Source organism: Ictalurus furcatus, chromosome 2, assembly GCF_023375685.1.
Source record: "Ictalurus furcatus strain D&B chromosome 2, Billie_1.0, whole genome shotgun sequence".
NCBI classification, from domain to species: domain Eukaryota; kingdom Metazoa; phylum Chordata; class Actinopteri; order Siluriformes; family Ictaluridae; genus Ictalurus; species Ictalurus furcatus.
Window position 1 is genome coordinate 33,779,618 of NC_071256.1, and position 19,456 is coordinate 33,799,073.

Here is a 19,456-nt window from a genome sequence, read left to right on the forward strand (position 1 = left end):
TAAGCTATTTCACTTAACAGATGTTTACATAACAATTTACACCGATCACCCTGTTCAAAAGTTTACACCCCCCGGTTCTAAATAAAAGCCTAAATAAACAACAAAGTGCTATTTTTATGATCCACCTTATTTTTAAAACATTATTAGCATTTTGCAGATTATTTAAGCCATATTTAAACTTATGACTGCAACTGTATATTGGTATCTGAGTGACTTTATGTTTAGATAGTGACCGTGAGACTGACTTTGACTGATGTAAATAAAAGAAAAAAAGAATAGATCAAGTTTGGGTCCAAAGAAATCTTTTCTGTACATTGGATAAACTCATAGTAACATAAAAGTGTGGTTTTGTAACTAGAATTCACATTATTTAATACAGTGGATAGGACATTAAAACATAAAAAAACAATGGTCCTGTGCCTAACTGCTGTATTGCATCGATATAGTCTGCGTCACTGTAAAGGAAAGAGTCCATGCAAGACACGAGTATAAAAACAACCCAAACTGTAATTTTTCCTCAAATTTAAATGTTGTTGAAGTGCTGGGGTTTATAGAGTGTATGGTGTGCTGTGAACGGTTGCTGAGTTGCTCCCGTGTGTCAAAGGTTTTGAGTTACAGTGCAAGGGGAGAATCCCAGATGCTAGAGCAGCAAATCAAACCAGGTCATCTTACAGAGCTTGAGATGTACAGTTCTCTTAAGGTGGCATGCTGGTTTGAGAATAGACTGAAGTGGGAGCTAATTTTTTATAGCTGACGTGTTTAACAGGTGGACACGGTTATCTTAAGCACCGAGTTGTGTGTTAACGCACCCTCTTAGGAATACAGTGAACACAGGATTTCTTGCTGTGTGTGAGAAAGTGAATGTAACTCCTCTTGATCAGCTTTTGGTCCTTGAATTGATTTCTGATTAACTCTGGGGAACTAACGAATGCTGAGACGAGGAATGTGTCAGATAATGGGATTAACCTCTGATTCTCTAATTTCTCAACAGTGCTGTGTCTTCAAAGGAGCGACCACAATGGTAGACGGCTGTCTGATTAACAGAGCCAGCTCCTCTCCCAGCTGCTGATTGGTCGAGGCTTTCTGCTTTCCTGACTCCTCCCGTTTCTTCCCCTCTTTTGAAGTCCGGAGCTTATCTAGACCCGGGGATTAGAAGGATCCCTTTCGTACATGCGTCTCCAGCCTGAGCTTACAGCAGAACCCGCTTAGGCTCCCTAGAGAGGAACTGACGGAACAGGAAGATGGAAAGTTCAGCTGCAGAGTCCCGTGCCGAAAGGATCGCTCGCTACAAAGCCGAAAGGAGGCGAGAGCTGGCAGAGCGCTATGGAAACGGGGGGGAGGAGCTTCAGTCTAATTGGTCATTGAGGGAGAGTGAAGGGCGTGGTGCACACCGTGACTCCACACGCTCTGACCGTCAACCACGTGGAATTAACAGAGACGCGAAGGCACTTGGCAAAGCTCCGGCTGAGAAAGAGCTTAACATCTCCAATGGATACAACGGGGATGCTAAACCTGAGAAGACCAACCCGAACAGGTGACATTTAGGAGCCATTTTATCCTAACTTCCACCGTAACGTGAGCACAGGAGAAAAATCACTTTTAAACCACTTCTCTTTTTTTTTAAGGAAATTGTATACATTTATAAAGAAATTGATACATTTTATACATTTATCTATCAAATTTTGAGGGTCAGCATGTTTCATGCTACACTGAAAATTTGTCTTATCGATTTCCTATCTTACACTCGCTGTCCACTTTATTAGGAACACCTATACACCTGCATATTCAGCCAATCATGTGACACCAGCACAATGCAAAAAGAAATAAAAATAAAAATCATGCAGATACAGATCAAGAGCTTCAGTTTTAAGCATTCAGAATAAAGAAAAATGTGATCTCAGTAATTTTGGCCATGGCATGGATATTGGTACCAGATGGGCTGGTTTGAGTATTTGAGAACCTGCTCACACATGACAGTCTCTAGAGTTTACTCAGAATGGTGACATTGAGTGAGCGACAGTTCTGTGAGTGGAAACACCTTGTTGATTAGAGAGCTCAGAGGAAAATGGACAGATTGGTTTGAGCGATGCTTGGAAGGATATTATAACTCATATAATCACTCTTTACAGCCGTGCTGAGCAGAAAAGCATCTCCGCATGCGCAAAATATCAAACCTTGCGGTGGATGAGCTACAAAAGCAGAAGACCACATCAGGTTCCACTCCTGTCTTCTTGCCAAGAACAAGAATCTGAGGCAATCATGGGCACACTCACCCAAACTGGACAGTTGAAGATAAGAAAAAAAATTACCTGGTCTTTTTCCGGTCTTCAACTGAACAGTTTCGGTGAATCTGATTCTTGTTCTTGGCTGACAGGAGCAGAACCTGATGTGATCGTCTGTGCTCCTAATCCGCTACACATCTATAATATGGTTAGGATATCTTACTTTTCAATACTGATCTGCTTTGTAACAGAAAGGTCACATGACAAACTGTTTTACAGACACAAAGCTGAGGAGTGTCTGATAAGTTAGGACCCAATGAGAATAAAACAACACACACTTAATTTTGTAATTATTATTATTATTATTACTATGTTACAACATATGCACTACATGTTCACCCTTATACGTTTTCTCAGCCCTTGCATCATGTTTTTACGGATTTTGCTCAACATATTCAGATCGACGCATTCCAATTGGTTCCTGACTTTTTAGGCACCTTGTAAAGTGTGTAAACTGTTTTATGCATTTTTACTGTTGGCCATATTATAAAATCATGCTGTTTTTTTGTTTTGTTTTTTTATCATATTTTTTTTTTTTTTTTTGGGATGCAGTTTGGTAAAAAGAGAAAAGGGAACTTCCACCTACAAGACATTTGTCATAGTTTCCTCAACCGTCTACTGACGCACTAGCGCTGAAGTAACATTTGGTTAAATTCAGCATGATTGTGTTAAAATGGGATGATTGATGATGAATGTTTTCAACAGTGAGTTGTGTCCAGCTTATTTTTAAGCTCTGGACCCTTATGAATGATTTATACGATGCTTATGGGTTTGGTGTTTTGAGCACGGTTAATAATTTAAATTTGAGCGAGTGCTCAATCGACAGAAACACTATCGTTCTTAATGATCTGTAATGTTTATTTATCAGTAAGTGAAGGTGAGCGCTTCCTGTTTAGCATTAGTGAGTAATTACACACCCATTTTGAGTTTCTCAATATGTCGAATGTTTTTTTCTGTCCATCAGCTCACTCTGTCGTTGCTGTCTTTTTGTCTTCCACATGTCTGTCTCCATTCATCCACTTCTTCTGTCGCTTGTTTCTTGTCTTTCATCATCTTTTTCACTGAACCGAATCACTCGTCATCCTCATTCTCTGCTTCGTCATTTCTCTGGTTAGGTTCAAATACTCTTGAACCGAACTCTCTGCATCCTTGTGTATAACTGCATTGCCTGCATTCCAACACTTCAGTCCCTCTTTCCCCTTCTCTTCGTTGCCCCTCTTCAGGCAGCGTGTTTTGGATGCGTCCAACGTGTCGGCTACGGAAAATCATCCTGACCCTGACATGCCGCAGCTTCGCACTCGCGTATCAGTGGGTGAACTGAAAAGGGCCCTGCTGCAGCAAAGCTCAGCTGCCTCTGATAAAGTGTAGGGACGTGTGTGTGTGTGTCTGTGTGTGTCTGCTTTACACTTCTTGAACATCATAATAGGCACAATTATTGTATGTGTGGTGAGTAACAGTATCTAATTATGCAGGACTGGTGCTGGAGATGATGCACTTCAGGACTGATGATAAAAGTCACATGTGCCTGTGGCTGAATGAGCTTTAACAAGCTTTAACCCGTAAAATGTATTAACATCAACGTTAATGCCACTGTGCTGATGGTGTTTTACACTTAATACTTGTGGTAGAAGGAACTGATGGTAGCACTGACTCACTTTCTGTCTTTGACTGTCATTTGGTTGTTTTTTTTTTTAAAAATTCTTCCTCCAGTGCTGAAGGTGGAGGCTCCAATGCCGTCCCAGACCCCTCAGCGAAAGCAGGATCCGATGGCGGTCGTCGGCGTACTCGACGCTACGTGCCAGCAGGGGCTGCCACGAGCCGTAAAACCAGCGAGCGTTTCCGAACGCAGCCAATCACGGCCTCCGAGATGCAGGAGAGCTGTGGGTAGGTCACTGCATGTTTGAACGCTTTCCTGCTTCACTGTGGGTTTTTTTTTTTTTGGCGGAAGTCAAAAATTGCACATGTTGCCATTGATTTCTTTTGATGGAACATACTCTGCTGTGGCCACATGTCAGCCAGACCGATATCAAGGAGAAGCTAATCACAGTTGTCAACCCACATCCATAGCTGTGTAATCCATTCGACAAGAGCCACTCATGTCTTGTCTTGGCATGTTGTTAATATGTGTACAGGTCTATCGAGTTATAGCACAAAGTATAGACATATCAAGTAAAAGCTGTCATCTGTCCACAAACCAACAGCCCATATCAATTTCAAATAGTCCTTCTAAATATAGCATTATGTAAGTATTTGTTCAGGGAAAGAAGGAAAATTAAATGATTGGTATAATTGGGTAAATTAGGTTTTAATTTCAAATAGGTTACTTGTTACAGTGAGGAATAAAGGAGTGACAGTTGCAATCAAAATTATTCAACCCCCATTGCAAATCAGGATTGTTGTTAACATTTACAGACTTCCAGCTGTTTGCAATGAACAAATCAAACAAAACAATTGAAATAGTTCAACACGACGACTGCTTCAAGTGGTTTCCCCAAATTTAACTGAAAATGCAATGTTTAATGATTTCTCCAGTTTCAAAATGATTCAACCCCCTGAATAGAATCCCTCAGCACAGCACAAATATGCACAACAGGTGTTGTCTCAAGCATACCTGATACCTGAACTGGCTAGGGGCAGAAAATATATTAAATATCTGGACGGGGCAGAAAAAGGAAGTTTTTCAATTCAGACTCGCTGAATTCATGAAATTAATTAAAACGTCTAATATTAATACAATTATACAAAAAAAACTATTTTAAAATGGGTTTAAAAAAATCCTTTTCGGTTTCAGTTTTCGGCCAAATGTGTTCTGGATTTTCGGTTTCGGCCCAGAATTTTCCCTTCGGTGCATCATTGTTTGTTATATCCTGTGGGAAAAGAGTTTTTGCACTTTGTTATATGTAAAAACTCCAGGAAGTGCTGTTCTCTTGTTGCAACCAAACCGAAACTGAAAAGTTTGAAACGCAGAACAAAAACATTTTTTTGTTGTCGAGTTCCAAGAATAATTAAAACATACAAACATGTTATGGTCATGTGACCTACTAATTCTCAAACTTGCTCCTCCACAAACCCTACAACAAGCTGTTATGATAAAGGTCAAGGCATTCAGTTGGCATTAAAGGTAGGAGGTGTATGCAGCACACATGGAACATCTGGTGTGAAATGACACTCTGTGTTTCACAAAAGAATCGCTTATCAGCACAGACATCCTCCGGCAACATTACTTAACAAAAATTGGTGTGGAAATCTTATGATTCGAACTGTATTTTGTTATGCAAATATAATGTAAATATAACACTTTTTTTTTTGGAACGGTTAAGTATTCTTCAGAAGGAATAAATATAACAAAAAAGCGCTGGAGTGTCTATACTGAAGAAGAACCTCTTTTTTTTTTTTCCAAAGGATATGACCGAATCTTTAGCAACATGTCGGGTTATGTTTACAGGTATGTAATAGACTGCGTAATCTTTCCAAACTTGGGTCTGCGCAGTCAGTAAAAATGGCTTGGATGATAGATTTGGGTGGGAGAAGAAAAAAAATCCCAGAGATGGACCAATAAAATAATTATCTATACATAATCCAGTTGGAATAGAAGAAGAAGAAAAACGAAGGTTACACTGTTATCTCGTGCTTTGTTTGTTTGTTTGTTTGTTTGTTTGTTTGTTTATGAATTTTGTGTGTGTTTTTACTTCTAGACACTTTAGCAAAAGTGAAAAACGTGAGCTGGATATTATTGGTCGGTCCAAAGTCTGCTTGAAGATCTTGTTTTGTTTAATAAAGTCTTAAAATTATATATATATATATATATATATATATATATATATATATATATATATATATATATATATATGTATATATATATATATATATATATATATATATATATATATATATATATATATATATATGTGTGTGTGTGTGTGTGTGTGTGTGTGTGTGTGTGTGTGTGTGTGTATATGTATGTATGTATGTATGTGTGTGTGTGTGTGTGTGTGTGTATATATATACACATATGTATATATCCTTATTTAATAGTCATAGTGTTTTAATAATGCTTATTTTTGCTGTAGTAGCACACCTGAAGTACTGACAATCCTTCAATTTATAATTAGGCTAATACACAAATTATGTCATTTTGTGTTGTTGCTATGAATGTATAGTCCAGAAAATACGGTATCAAAAAATGTCTGTTGGGTGTGTGTGTGTGGTTTTTTTTTTTTCTTCATATTTCCTCATTCTCACTTGTAGAACAGCTTTCCTAAATAGGTCAGATTAGCTTTCTTAAATGCTATTACACATTTGACAGGTTTGGAAGAACATCTCTTCGTAAACAGGGTAAAATAAACCCCACATTACACACGTCCTCTTTAAGCTTGTCATACAAGGCCCTCTCACTCCCACCCAGTTGAGTGAGAGCTCATCACTTTAAGTGTTGCACTTATGTCATGACTTTAACCTGTACCGACATGTGTGTGTGTGTGTGTGTGTGTGTGTGTGTGTGTGTGTGTGTGTGTGTGTGTGTGTAAGAGAGAGTGAATGTGTGTGTCAGATCCCCTAAAGGGAAGCAGTAATGTCATAAAATCAAAGTGAAATCATATTGTCCTTTGTGTGGATGATGTGTATGCCTGCATCTCCCTTATTTTTGTAGTTGAGGAGCTTCTATGTGTGTGCTTTCATATGTGTGTGTTGTCATCCAGTTAAGTGTCTTTTTTTTTTTTTTCTTCACACATACAGAGTCATGGACAACACGGATCAAGAAAGCTCAGGTTAGTAATGTTCAGGGGAAAGAGTATACATTTGCGTGTGTGTGGTTGTAGGTGTTTAACATGAAATTTTAAAGCTGATTGCTTGACTGAGTTGATCAAAGAGCTGTGTCATGGGCATCTGTGTATATGGGACTCTTTGAAACAATCGCTTCCTTCACTGTTGGAGTTGGTTTGTCATCATACCAAATTTTAACCATGTTAAGTATTGTGTAAATGGTACTGATTAAAAAAAAAAAAACTTTGAGGATGAAAACTGTTAATAGGAAATAATTGAAAATGTTTAACCACACAGCAAACAGAAAGTGAAATTACACGGCATGGAAGCAATGTAGGCAGAAATAGATACAGCTTGACGACTCGTATCAACAAAGTAATAAAACACAGCTTATAGTCTCTTGAATGGATTTGGGTTTAATTTATTTTTTTAACAACTGAATTTTTAAAGTTTACACGTCTTAATTTGATTGTTTTACTTAATTCTATTCTTTTACATCATTCGTATAAAATGATTATTTTTGAACGATTAACGTACTTTACATTGTACATACGTACTTTAATAAACATGCTTCACATCTCTGCTTAGTAGTTATTTATACCATATAATTCTTGAATCTGATTGGTCAGAAGGTGTTGATGTATTTATATATTTACAACCGTTTATAGTTGTTGTAAGTGATAATGAGAACTAAATTGTTTGGACATTTCACAAACATTAAATGTAGCTAGAATCATAAAACGTACAACGTGGTGTTCTTTAATAAGCAAAGTGCTGGTGTTAGTAAATTGCTGTAGTATGAAAGGAACGAATCACTTGAGGACGTCTTGTTATAATAAAATAATTAACTTCTGGGTTGTAACAGTAACCCTGGCTACATCACACCACCCCGTCATTGATCGATTATTTTCCTACAACAGCATGCCCATGGGTGTTTTATTCCTTACTTAGTTTTACAGGATGTGTATTGGTACTGTAACATTAAAAGTGCACTAAGGTGTCTATTTATCCTTCAATAGTTTATTCATATGTTTGCGTACATTCATATATACCACTTGTACATGTAGTAGGTTTTTCTACCAACATAACAAATGCCACAATTGGCTGAATAAAAACTCAAGTTTCTCTCAAGATTTTATTTGATCTGACTACGTTTATTTGACATAACATTGTACAAGCTAAGGCAAATCGTTAGTAGTTTTGTAGCATTTCTGGTATTTTGGTACCTTGATACTCACAGTAATGGTACAATCAAACAAGTAATTAATTGCTGTAACTAGAACATGTATAGAGCGATTTATGCCTGAAAATATTTCTGAGATATAGAAAAACCCGCAGTGAACTGTGTGGCGTAACTGTCTATAAAAACCCTCGGCTTTATTGCTGCAGGTACAAATATTTCTGAGTTATTTTATTTGTGGTGAAGACCATAGTGGACATGTACAGTACATGAGACACAGAATGGAACGTCCTCTGTGTGTGGTGGGGTTAAGGATTATAGCTACCACAATCATAAAGTATGTGGGTGTGTGTTTTTGGTACTTTTTCTTTCTTCAGTGGAAGTTCTTTAAAAGGTTCAATGCCAAATGATTCAAGTGTTAGTCAGACTATGACCTCACAGGTTTACATTAATCATAGAGCTTTGTAGCACAAGCATGGTGCACTTTAAGGCAGGAAGTGCATTTCTGCAAGAAAAAGATCACAAGTTCTTCATATTTTTTTCTAATCTTTCAGCGGACGTGAAGACTGACGAGAGAGCCATGATGAGTGTCGCTGCCAAGATGTCTCTGTTTAAGGTATGGTTTTTTTGGGAGCTGGTTTTGTTTGTTTTTTTTTTTTCCTTTCTTTTTGTTTCATGAAATACATCATAGTCTTTAGGTTAGGTTAGCAGAATGTTAGCAAAACAATATAAATTCATACAGATTTGACAAGTGACAGATTTGCAGAAATTTTATTTTGTTTTGGATCACCTTTAGTCATCTAACACGACAGGATTTGGCCAGAAAACACCACGCACTTTGAAATTATGCTCCAAAACCCTGATCAGATATCACAGAATTTCTCACAAGAAAATGTGACTTCAGCTCCAAGACAGCAGATGACTTAAGACTTTGCCAGTCAGTCTTTCATGCTTGATGTAAATATTGCAGTTTTCCACAGATAGTCGGCATGCTTCCGCCATACACTTCAGGATGTTGGCTCGATTATTGTCTGAAGTGGCCTAGACATGAAGAATTGCAATCTGATGCATTTAGCTGCATTTTACTATTTACCACAGAATGATAAAATGGTGGACAAAAGTTACATTACAGCAGATATGTAGTCATTTCATCAACAGTCTCTTTTTATCTCTTTTGAAGTTATTAATTTTTTTTAAAAAGCAGCTTGTCCTGTTATCATGAAACCGCTTTTCTGTCCTGAAGATTTTCCCACAGATCACAAAAAAAAAATCCTGCTGTATCGAAACTTCCCAAGAGCACAGTGGCCTCCATAATTCTTAAATGGAAGAAGCACAACCAGGGCTGTTCGTAAAGCTGGTCGCCCGGCCAAACTGAGCAATCGAGGGAGGAGGGCCTTAGTAAGAGAGGTGACCAAAAACCTTATGGTCACTCTGGTTGAGCCCCAGAGATCATGTGTGGAGAAACTGCAACACTTCACCAATCTGGGCTTTATGGCAGAGTGGCCAGGCGGAAGACTCTCCTCAGTGCAAGACACGTGAAAGCCTGCTTGGAATTAGAATTTTTTTTTTCCATTCTTTTATAAAGCGCAGATCAATGAAGTGTTGCAGTGATGGTTGCCCTTCTGCAAGTTTTATGTGAATACTTTCTCAATACACTGTACATGAATTTGTGCTTTGTGCTACACTCACTGATATGTGTCAGTCTGGATAAAGCATTAGTGAAAATTACAGTACAAAGAATACACAACTATAATTAGATTAACCCCCCACTCTGTGTCGTTCTTTGGCTCGTGGCTGGTAACGAAAAACCTGGAGTATCAGGTTACTGAGCGCCTCTTGGGGATCCAGCCGTTATAGCACCGTTCACCCTGCTGCTATTTTATTCATCCACCTGCTGACCCACTTCTGCTCTGTCTTTTGGAGACAAACGCGAGGAGGTCCAGTAAAAAGTGCTAAAATTCTGAACCATCAAGCATAGTGAGATCCCAGCTATGGGGTACGCCATATTAGTGTGATTGGGTTGGTAATATTTCTCACCATATTCATTGTCAGAATTATTTGAATATGAATTTTGTATATTTGAATTGTATACACGGCACGTTTTCTGTGGTATATATTATGAATTTGACATTTTTTGCCAATGCATTGTCTTGTTAGGGGTAACATTTGCCTTTAAAAATATATAATTCAAAATTCTGGGTTAAGAAATGAGAACCCTAAGTGCAAATCTGAAGAATTCAAATGTCACAAAGACAGATTTGATGTAAATTCGGCCAAAGGTGAAGCATTCAGGTTGTGATGGAATGGTAGATGCTTTCAGGGGGGAAAAAGGACTCGCCTTCTTAAATCCTCTTCTTCCAGTTTTTATCAGGATGAGAACGAGAAAGAGGACCACAATGAGCAAACTCTACTAGTTCCAAAGAAAATTGTCCTGCTGGTCTGGAATGAAAGGAAGTAGAACTAGAGCTGTCTTTTTGCAATGTTTGAAAATCTGCCAGTGGACAAATTGCCAACTTGTCTCCTTTAGTGTATACTAGCATACCATTCATTGATAATGGACAGAACGTACAAGATGGTGACCGTATACTTTGTGTAATACGTTACTGTGTGAAGTAGCACTAAGGTGCTTTGAATAGTCGTCTGATGATTCTGTACTTCACTACTACCTACTACCATTCTCGTTTTTCTCTTGTGCTCACAGGAGCTGGAGAAGACTGCAGCTCCCGAGGCTTCCTCTTTCCTGAGGCCTCGTTCCAGCAGCAGCAGCTTCAAGGACTCTCGGGTTCGCAGAGCACCCACTCAGCCAATCAGCTGCGAGGAAACGGGAGCGACAGTCAGGTGAGCGAGGTTGCTCTATTTTTTAGACTAACTAAACCGTCTTTCTTTAAAAGAAATATATTCTGAACATTAACCACACCTTCCCTGTCTCTCATCTGTGAAGTAGCTCTCATGTTGCCGTGCCAGGCGATGCCCAGACGGAACAGGCGGAGGCCGAGCAGGACGACGCATGCTCCAAGCTCTCTCTGAGTGAGAAACTGGCACTCTTCAATAAACTCTCTCAGCCACTCATGCCTAGAGCTCCAGGGGGTCCTATAGGGCCAGGAGAGAACAGCGGTTCTGTAGACGCCTCAGAGAGACGCAGGCAGAAGGGAGCTCGTTACCGCACGCAGCCCATCACTGCAGACGAAGTCAACCTGGTCAGTGTGTGTATGAGAGCTTTATTACCCTCACCTTCCTTAAAGCACCATTCAAAGTATAACGTTGTTACAAAAAAAGTTATTTGTATTACTCCAGTGAAGTAACTGAGTACTGTTTTACAGTATTGCCACAGCAATTATTATAAAGTTATAATGAATTTCTAGAATATATCTAGGTTGTCAGTTCGACTTATTATAGCTTGATTGTCTGCTGCATCACAATAAACTTGCAATTCCTAGACCATGACATCTACATTCACTGGCTACACTCACTTTATTAGGAAACTCGCATTAATACTGGGTAAGACCCCGTTTTGCTCTTAGGGCAGTCTCCTCTCTTCGTGGCACAGATTCCACAAGGTGTTGGAAAGGTCCTTTGACATTCCGGTCCATGTTGAAATTGCAGATTTGTCAGCTGCACATTCATGCTGTGAATCGTCCATTCAAACACACCCCAAAGGTGCTCTGTTGGATTCTGGTCTAGTGACTGGGGAGGCCATTGAAGTACACAGAACTCACTGTTACGTTCATGGAACCAGTTTGAGATGGCATGGTGCTTTATCATGCTGTAAGTAGCCATTATGAGATGGGTACATTGTGGCCATAAAGGACAGAATACTCAGATGCTCAATTGGTGTTCAGGAAAACATTCCCCACACCGTTAAACCACCACCACCACCAACCTGAGTAGTTGACGCAAGGCAGGTTGGGTTGATTGATTTATGGTGTTCACAGCAAATTCTGACCCTAATCTCACCCTGCATGGTGCAAAAGAAATTGAGATTCATCAGACCGGGCGATGTTTATCCAATCTTTAACTGTCCAGTTTTGTTAAACCTGTGTATCCTCAGACTTCCCTCCTTGGCTGAGTGAATGGAACCCAATCTGGTCTTCTGCTGTTGTAGCCCATCAACTTAAAGGATGTTTTCTGTTTACAAGAGTGGTTATTTGAGTTACTATAGACATCCTGTCAGCTTGAACCAGACTGGCCATTCTCCTCTGACCTCTCTCATGAGCAAGAGGGTGGCATGGTGGTGCAGTAGATAGCATCACCGCCTCACATCTCCAAGATCCCCGGATTTGATCCTAAGCTCTGGTTACTGTCTGCGGAGTTTGGCATGTCCATGTCTATAATGGCTTGCTCTTGGTTCTCCATTTTTTTTCTCCCACCTCACAGAATCATGTAAGTAGGTGGATTGACTGCTTTAAATTGCCCCTTAGGTGTGTACATGGTGTAATGAACAGGATGTATTCCTGCTTCACTCCCAGTGTTCTAGGGATAGGATCAACCATGACTCTGAACAGAATAAAGTGGTTACTGAAGATGAACAAATGACTGAATGAATAAAGACCAGCAAAGGTTTTACTTGAAATCTCTACACCTGTTACCTGAACAATATGGATCTCTTGAGGCAGTGACACTGGTATGATCAGACTGCTTGAGAAAGCACCTCAATCACCGGGCTTTTCATTCTGGCAGACAAGATCTGAATACATCTGACAGTCCTTCTATCTCTCTCTATCTGCCTCTCTCTCTTTCTATAGGTGCAAAAAGACCCTGTCCTGCTTCCCTCTCTGCATCTGCCCTCTGGCCTCTCTGAGCGGCAACAGTCTCTCTCTGTTAACCTCAAGCCCAGTGAAGTGCGTCTCTCCGGCTCGCAGTCCAGGCACGAACCCAAGACTGCTGTGCAAGTCAAGGGCATCCTGAAGAAGACCATCCCTGAAGATGTTGATGTTAAGGGAGGGGCCAAGTCCAACAGCATCCCTACTGGACAAACGCCGGTGCAGAACGGACAGCGGAGGGAAGAGCCTTCACTTATTACAGCAGGAGAATATTCTCCAGCTCCTAGGTCTACTGCCCCCTGGAGGCAAAGAACGAGGAAGGATGCCAGCACTTCCTCTCAGAGATCTCGCAGGCCTGCCTCCATGACTGAAGACTGCCTGTTAACACCACTGAGCAAGAGAGACAGGTATGATTTCTCTATATATATTCTTATTGTTTCACGTCTAACAGAAGGCCAGCACCATGCATGTGACGAGTGAATGAAAAATGTTGCTTTTTTGCAGGTTGTCTGAAGTTCAGGGGGGTGCAGAAGAACATGAGCAGAGGAATGGGATGATGGGCAGCATGCCACACCCCCAGGTTTGTATCCGTGCGTGCGTGCGTGTACATGCTTGTGTGTGTGCTTCTCTCTTGTACATCTTAGCAAAAGAACCAATAGTTGCCAGTTGCTAAAATCTGGTTGACCGCAGAATGTGTTAATAACGAGCCATGCTTGTCCCTGATTACTCAGTTGTACTCAAGTCTTAGTTCTTAGTGATGACATGATGTTATGTAGATGTCTTCAGATGTGTCCTTTTGACAGACCTGTACAGTGTGTGTGTTTCTTCTGCTCGTTTTCTATGTGTAGAGCTCTGTTTAGACTTTTTTTTGTTAGACTCTTTTTTTTTATTTAGCACCTTCTGTTTGTCATTTTTCCTGGTGCTCCTTCTGTCTTGTTCCTGTCTTGTGCTGCCTCCTGTAGGATGAGAACAACATTGCACACGAGCCTCCAGCTCATAGTTGGGTAAGGGTAATTGTGTGTGTGTGTGTGTGTGTGTGTGTGTGTGTGTGTGTGTTTTCAACATCCAGTTGTTTTTAGGTTTTTAAAATATTTGTTAATGACCACTTGCCTCCCAGTAGAGAGCGAGAGAGACAGTCTCCATTAGACAGTACTATCTTTTGTATACACAACCAATCAAAAGTTGGAACACACTATATATGTTTAATCTTCTAAGACAAATGTAAATTCCAAAGTTTTATAGTTATTTATTTATTTATTTATTTATTTATTTATTTATTATTTTTTTTTAATTAAAATTAAAACAAGTAGTTTTTACCTGAAATGAATTTTTATTCATTTAAAAGTAACGATGAGCTAGTCCTGTTTTGGAATCTAAAGGAACTCGTTAAACTCCTTGAAAAGATGCTGAGTGTATGCAAAGTTTCATCAGGAATACTGATTTGACTGATTTTTAAATTCTGAATGTTTTCATGGTCAGGGTATAATTCCATATGTGGTATATCTATATTGTGTACTTATAGTGTTTCTTTTCTATCTGAAATGTTGATGGTGTTCACGTGCTTCATTAAAAAAGGCAGATGGCCTCCCTCCATCATATAGAAAAACAGTTTGGAAGTATGAGGGCCAATTAGCCAAATGTTAGCTAGCTAGCAATCAAATTTAGCTACTTGTGTACACAATATGATAGTCTAGTGTTCACTAACTAGCTAGCAGACTTAGCTACTGGAATACACAATATAATCGCTTAATATTAGATATCCTGCTAGTGTTTGATTTTTAATTTCACGTTATTTTAGTTTGCCTTACGTTGGCTAGCTTTTACAGTCAAAGAGTTCTCACCAGGAAACATAACTTAAGCTAAGCATGGATAGTTAACTAGAAAAGGATATGCTATATCTGTTACACGTGTAAATTTTATAGTCTTCAAAAATGGATTAATTTTTACCCTCTAGTATTTGTGTGTCTCATTTAAGAAAAAAAAATCTGTATCTTTTCCTTTCCTCTTTACTTTCCTGTCCTCAACACCACTTTTTTTCTCTCTTCTGTCATCTCCTCATCTCTCATCTCCTGTCTTTAGGAGCCTGTCTATTCCTCTGTTTACTCTCCTCCTAGCACTCCCTCTCAGTACAAGATGTTTTTTAATGAGGTGAGTGTGTGCATGTGTGCAGATGTGCATGGATACAGCTGTATCTGAGCTTTAGGGTGAAGTTCTCTGCATGTTCCAGCGTTTTTCTGATTGGGATGATGATGATGATGATGATGATGAGCTCTGATATGTGCTTTTTAATTAACCAGGCTGTTTTCCCCTCAGCTGTAGTTATGGGGTGTGGGGGGGCAGGAGGAAGATGTTTTTAGCATGTGAAGCTACAAGCATGTGCATTGGTGTATCAGTTATGTGCTGCTTCTATGGTGACCCATGATTAGAAATGAAGCATTACGCAATTTCCTCCTTACCCCCGAATGTAATCATTCAGATGAGACATGTCTGAATTTTTCTGAATTTAGTTTGGTACTGGAGCTCCAAGGCTGACGCATATAACTTCCCATTTATGCAAACTCCAAACTTAACTCATTACACACCGTATAAAATCGTGCGGTGTGTCAGATCAGATCAGACGTTTCTGATGCTGTTTGACACACAGTTATGAATAGAAATGGACAAAAGAACAATCCAGAGCTAAATAGAGTCATGGTGGCCATTTTAAAGTATAATCTCTTTCTTCGTTGGCGCAAACCATTAAACTCGGGTAGGAGGCGTGGCCCAAATATGAAGATTCGTTTTATTCATAGGATAAAAAACTTGCAGTGCAAAGCAGTGTTCCTGTTAGCACCCCGTAGTTTTCTAAAGCCGTACATCCTGACGTGTTTTATTCCTCATATACTACAGCACTTTACCAACACTAATGATTTCTTTAATAAAGAACGCCACAACGTACATTTTAATCTGTTATATCTGTTAATATTCTGTCCAATCAGATTCAAGTATTCAGCAGCGCTGTGGTATAAGCTTCTTTTACTGGATACCAAAATGAGCCTTGTAGTTCCAGTACATTTAAAGAAGGGAATATCCGATATCAAACGTATCTTGGTGATTTCTTTTTGTGTAACTGAAAATTCCCTCTCTTTCTGTAGAGAAGTCTGTCGTATGAAGCTCAGGAGGTTTCCTCACCGACTCAAACACAACCACAGGCACCCTGTAGAGATAAGGTATATCGCACACATAGAGTGTGTGTGTGTGTGTGTGTGTGTGTGTATGTATGTATGTGTGTACAGACAGAAATGTGTGTGAGATGAATAATGTGTGCAACTGTGCCTGTAGGAGAACTCTGTGGAATCTGAGGCTCCCATGCAGGAGGAGGCTGAGTCACAATCAAAGAGTTTTGATGAACCACAGGAAGCCCAGCAGCCTGTTGCCATGGAGAGAGCCAAAGAGGTCACGACCTCTGACGCCCCCTCATCGCCTGAGTGTCTGAGCAGTCCGGCAGACAAAGAGCAGGACCTGAGCACTGTCTGTCAGTCGAATACTCCCATGTAAGACCTCTGTGTGTGTGTGTTTGAGAGCGTGAGGATGGGTGCAGGACTTTAGGCAACGGCCTCAAGGCCTATCGGATGTTTACCTGAGTGGCCGTATATAAATTCAGTTTCTGTGCATTTGAACAAATATAAAAGTATTACTCTTTAATATTTATGTATGTGTAATATATAAGGAGTAAAACATGATGGGGTGTGCTGCTGTTGGAAAATGATCAACTATAGGGTGGTGTGATGTGGCTCACCGTGAAGTGGATTTACGAACGTTCGTTATTTTCCCATAACAGCATGTCCCGAACTGTTTTGTTCCTCTTATACCACAGCCATTTGCCATTGATTACACTTTTTATTTATTAAAGAATGACACGTCACACTTTGTATCCATTTACAGTTCCGTTTAGTAACATGGAACATCCACAAGACAAATTAGTTCCTCTTATCACTTACATTCCAGCAGCTATAAAGGGTCATTCTCTGACCAGCCTCTCCCCCGATCCCTATTTAAAATGCAGCTTTTAAGAAACTCTAAAGCACAAATTCCTTGGTTACAGATTTACCTCAGATTGTTACAACGCACTGAAACTCCTTCCATAAATGCTAAATAAACACTGTGGTATAGAATAAGATATACAATACCTTATACGCTCACAGCCCACTTTAATAGGAACACCTGTGCACCTTCTCATTTATGCAGTTATCCAATCATTCTGTCATGTAGCAGCAGCGCAATGCATAAAATCATGCAGATACAGGTCAAGCACTTCAGTTAATGTATACATCAGACATCAGAATAGGGGAACGATGGGATGTTTCTGACTTCTACCATGGTTGGTACCAGATGGGCTGGTTTGAGCTTTTCAGAAACTGCTGATCTCCTGGGATTTTCACGCACAACAGTCTCTAGAGTTCACACAGAGTGGTGTAAAAAAGACATCCGTAAATGTACAGGTTTTCCTATTAAAGTAGATGGTGAGTGTATATTCTTTTTTCCTTTTAGTATATTCTGACACTATCATTCATAAAATTAAAAAAAAAAAAAAAATCACAAAAGGACTAAAATGATCATAGCAGCAATTGTAAAGGTGTTCCTCAGCAGAGAGTTTGGGGTCAGCTCTGGTAGGAGGAGTGGCCAAAGGTTTATACCATAGAAGTTCAATTCAATTTGATTTGTATAGCGCTTTTTACAACGGACATTGTCTCAAAGCAGCTTTACAGAAACATAAACACAGGATAGAGATTTTAAGTGTGTGAATTTATCCCTATTGAGCGAGCCGGTAGTGACGGTGGTGAGGAAAAACTCCCTAAGATGATATGAGGAAGAAACCTTGAGAGGAACCAGACTCAGAAGGGAACCCGTCCTCATCTGGGTAACAACGGATAGTGTGAAAGTAAAAGAAAGTTCATTATGGTTTCAACATGAAGTCTTTGTTGAACTAGTCCACTGTTCAAAGGAGACCTGAGTGCAAAACTGCATGTGATATAGCACATCAGTGATCCAGATGATAATATAGTTCCATTTTGATTTGTATGGTGGAGGGGGAAGATTAGTGAGAGAGTGTTCGTGTGTGTGTGTGCGTGCGTGCGTAGATTGAGCTCCTCAGTAGCAGAGCATCGTCGTTCGGTCCGGCCGTCCCGCCGTACGCAGAGTTCGAGGAATCCGTTACGTGTTCTCGCAGCCCGAAACGACATCGTGCAGGACTTCATGCAAGCCCACGATGACCCAGAGGCCATGGAAACCACTAAGGGTGAGTCTCGTGAGCCTGGACACTCTGATAAGTGTGTACAACTTCAGATCAAAACGGCAGATGTGATACATGCCTTAAATAAAACCGTTGCATCTTCCTTTCCCTTCTTTATTCTGTACGGAAATGCCTAATGACTGCAGATTAGTAGATTACACTTTGTCTTGTATTTTCTCCTTCAGCTGAACAGAACCACGGCTCTGCTAACACTTCCTCTGCCAAGACTGTCCCGAGTACTGTACCCTACAGCAACCTGATGCTAATCCTTGTAAAAGGTAACTTCTTAAACATTGATTAGTATTGGGGGGAAAAAAACCCGTCAGATCAACTTTCTTAACTTGTTACTTATATTCGTTCTAGTTCCAGGTTTTTATTTTATTATATATGTAGATTTTGTTTTGCAACAAAGTCTAGAAACTTTTAACACTGTTTTCTAACTGCTGATTGACCTGCCAAGAGATTTTTCACTAAACCACTATTTGAGGATTATGGGTAATATAGTTTTTTGCCCTGTGTCAGGTTGTAGACGAGTGCAGGTACGCTTGGTGGAGCCGGTGGCTCGCTCACTGAACAGCGGGGACTGCTTCCTGCTGGTCACTCCATCACTGTGCTTCCTCTGGACAGGGCAGCTGTCCAACACCTGCGAGAGAGAGAAGGTACACACACACACACACACACACACACACACACACACACACACACTTGCTTGTATGTTCCTGTCTGCTAAACCCTACAGAGTAATCTTCCTATTGTCAACGTAAATGTAGAATGTTAGATTATAATCCATGTTTTTTCAAAGGAAATGAATTGTAAGAACTGCGTCATTAATGTCTGCAAAACAGTAAACCAGCAACTGAGGAAGTCAAAACTCTAATATCTGACAGCTTTTAATTGACACCTAGACTGTATTATTGCTCTCGTAATGCTCGTCTTCTGTTACTGCTTCTTTCTCTTCTTCTACTGCTTCTTTGCTTTTTTTTTCCCCCCCTTCTTCTCTTTCTTTGTCTTCTGCTGCCACTTCTCATTCTTCTTCCTGTCCTTCTCTTCTGATTTATTCTTTATCTTCTGACGCATCGTCTGCTTCTTTTTCTTCTTGTTCGTCGTCTTCCTCGCTGTTCATTTCTGTACTTTTTTCTTCTTCATTCTTCTTCTCCTGCCACTTCTGATTCTTCTTCCTTTACTTCGTATTCTTTTGTCT

General features: G+C 39.9%; 1 protein-coding gene across 7 annotated transcripts in view; it reads left to right on the top strand.

Annotated features, from left to right (window-relative positions):
• The window catches only part of svilc (supervillin c), a 41,306-nt gene that overhangs the window by 12,849 nt on the left and 9,001 nt on the right, over window positions 1-19,456 (top strand). For 3 of the 7 annotated variants that reach the window (XM_053616150.1, XM_053616140.1, XM_053616157.1), the window contains exons 2-16: window positions 992-1,534; window positions 3,993-4,166; window positions 7,017-7,048; window positions 8,778-8,839; window positions 10,925-11,061; window positions 11,165-11,420; window positions 12,966-13,390; window positions 13,488-13,563; window positions 13,946-13,987; window positions 15,063-15,131; window positions 16,118-16,192; window positions 16,305-16,516; window positions 18,104-18,261; window positions 18,441-18,533; window positions 18,778-18,914. In XM_053616150.1, coding sequence (XP_053472125.1) covers window positions 1,242-1,534; window positions 3,993-4,166; window positions 7,017-7,048; window positions 8,778-8,839; window positions 10,925-11,061; window positions 11,165-11,420; window positions 12,966-13,390; window positions 13,488-13,563; window positions 13,946-13,987; window positions 15,063-15,131; window positions 16,118-16,192; window positions 16,305-16,516; window positions 18,104-18,261; window positions 18,441-18,533; window positions 18,778-18,914 — 2,241 coding nt within the window. In that variant the 5' untranslated portion in view covers window positions 992-1,241. The remainder of the gene's footprint in view (window positions 1-991; window positions 1,535-3,992; window positions 4,167-7,016; window positions 7,049-8,777; window positions 8,840-10,924; window positions 11,062-11,164; window positions 11,421-12,965; window positions 13,391-13,487; window positions 13,564-13,945; window positions 13,988-15,062; window positions 15,132-16,117; window positions 16,193-16,304; window positions 16,517-18,103; window positions 18,262-18,440; window positions 18,534-18,777; window positions 18,915-19,456) is intronic. The other 4 variants (XM_053616165.1, XM_053616182.1, XM_053616173.1 and 1 more) reach the window with 4 other exon arrangements.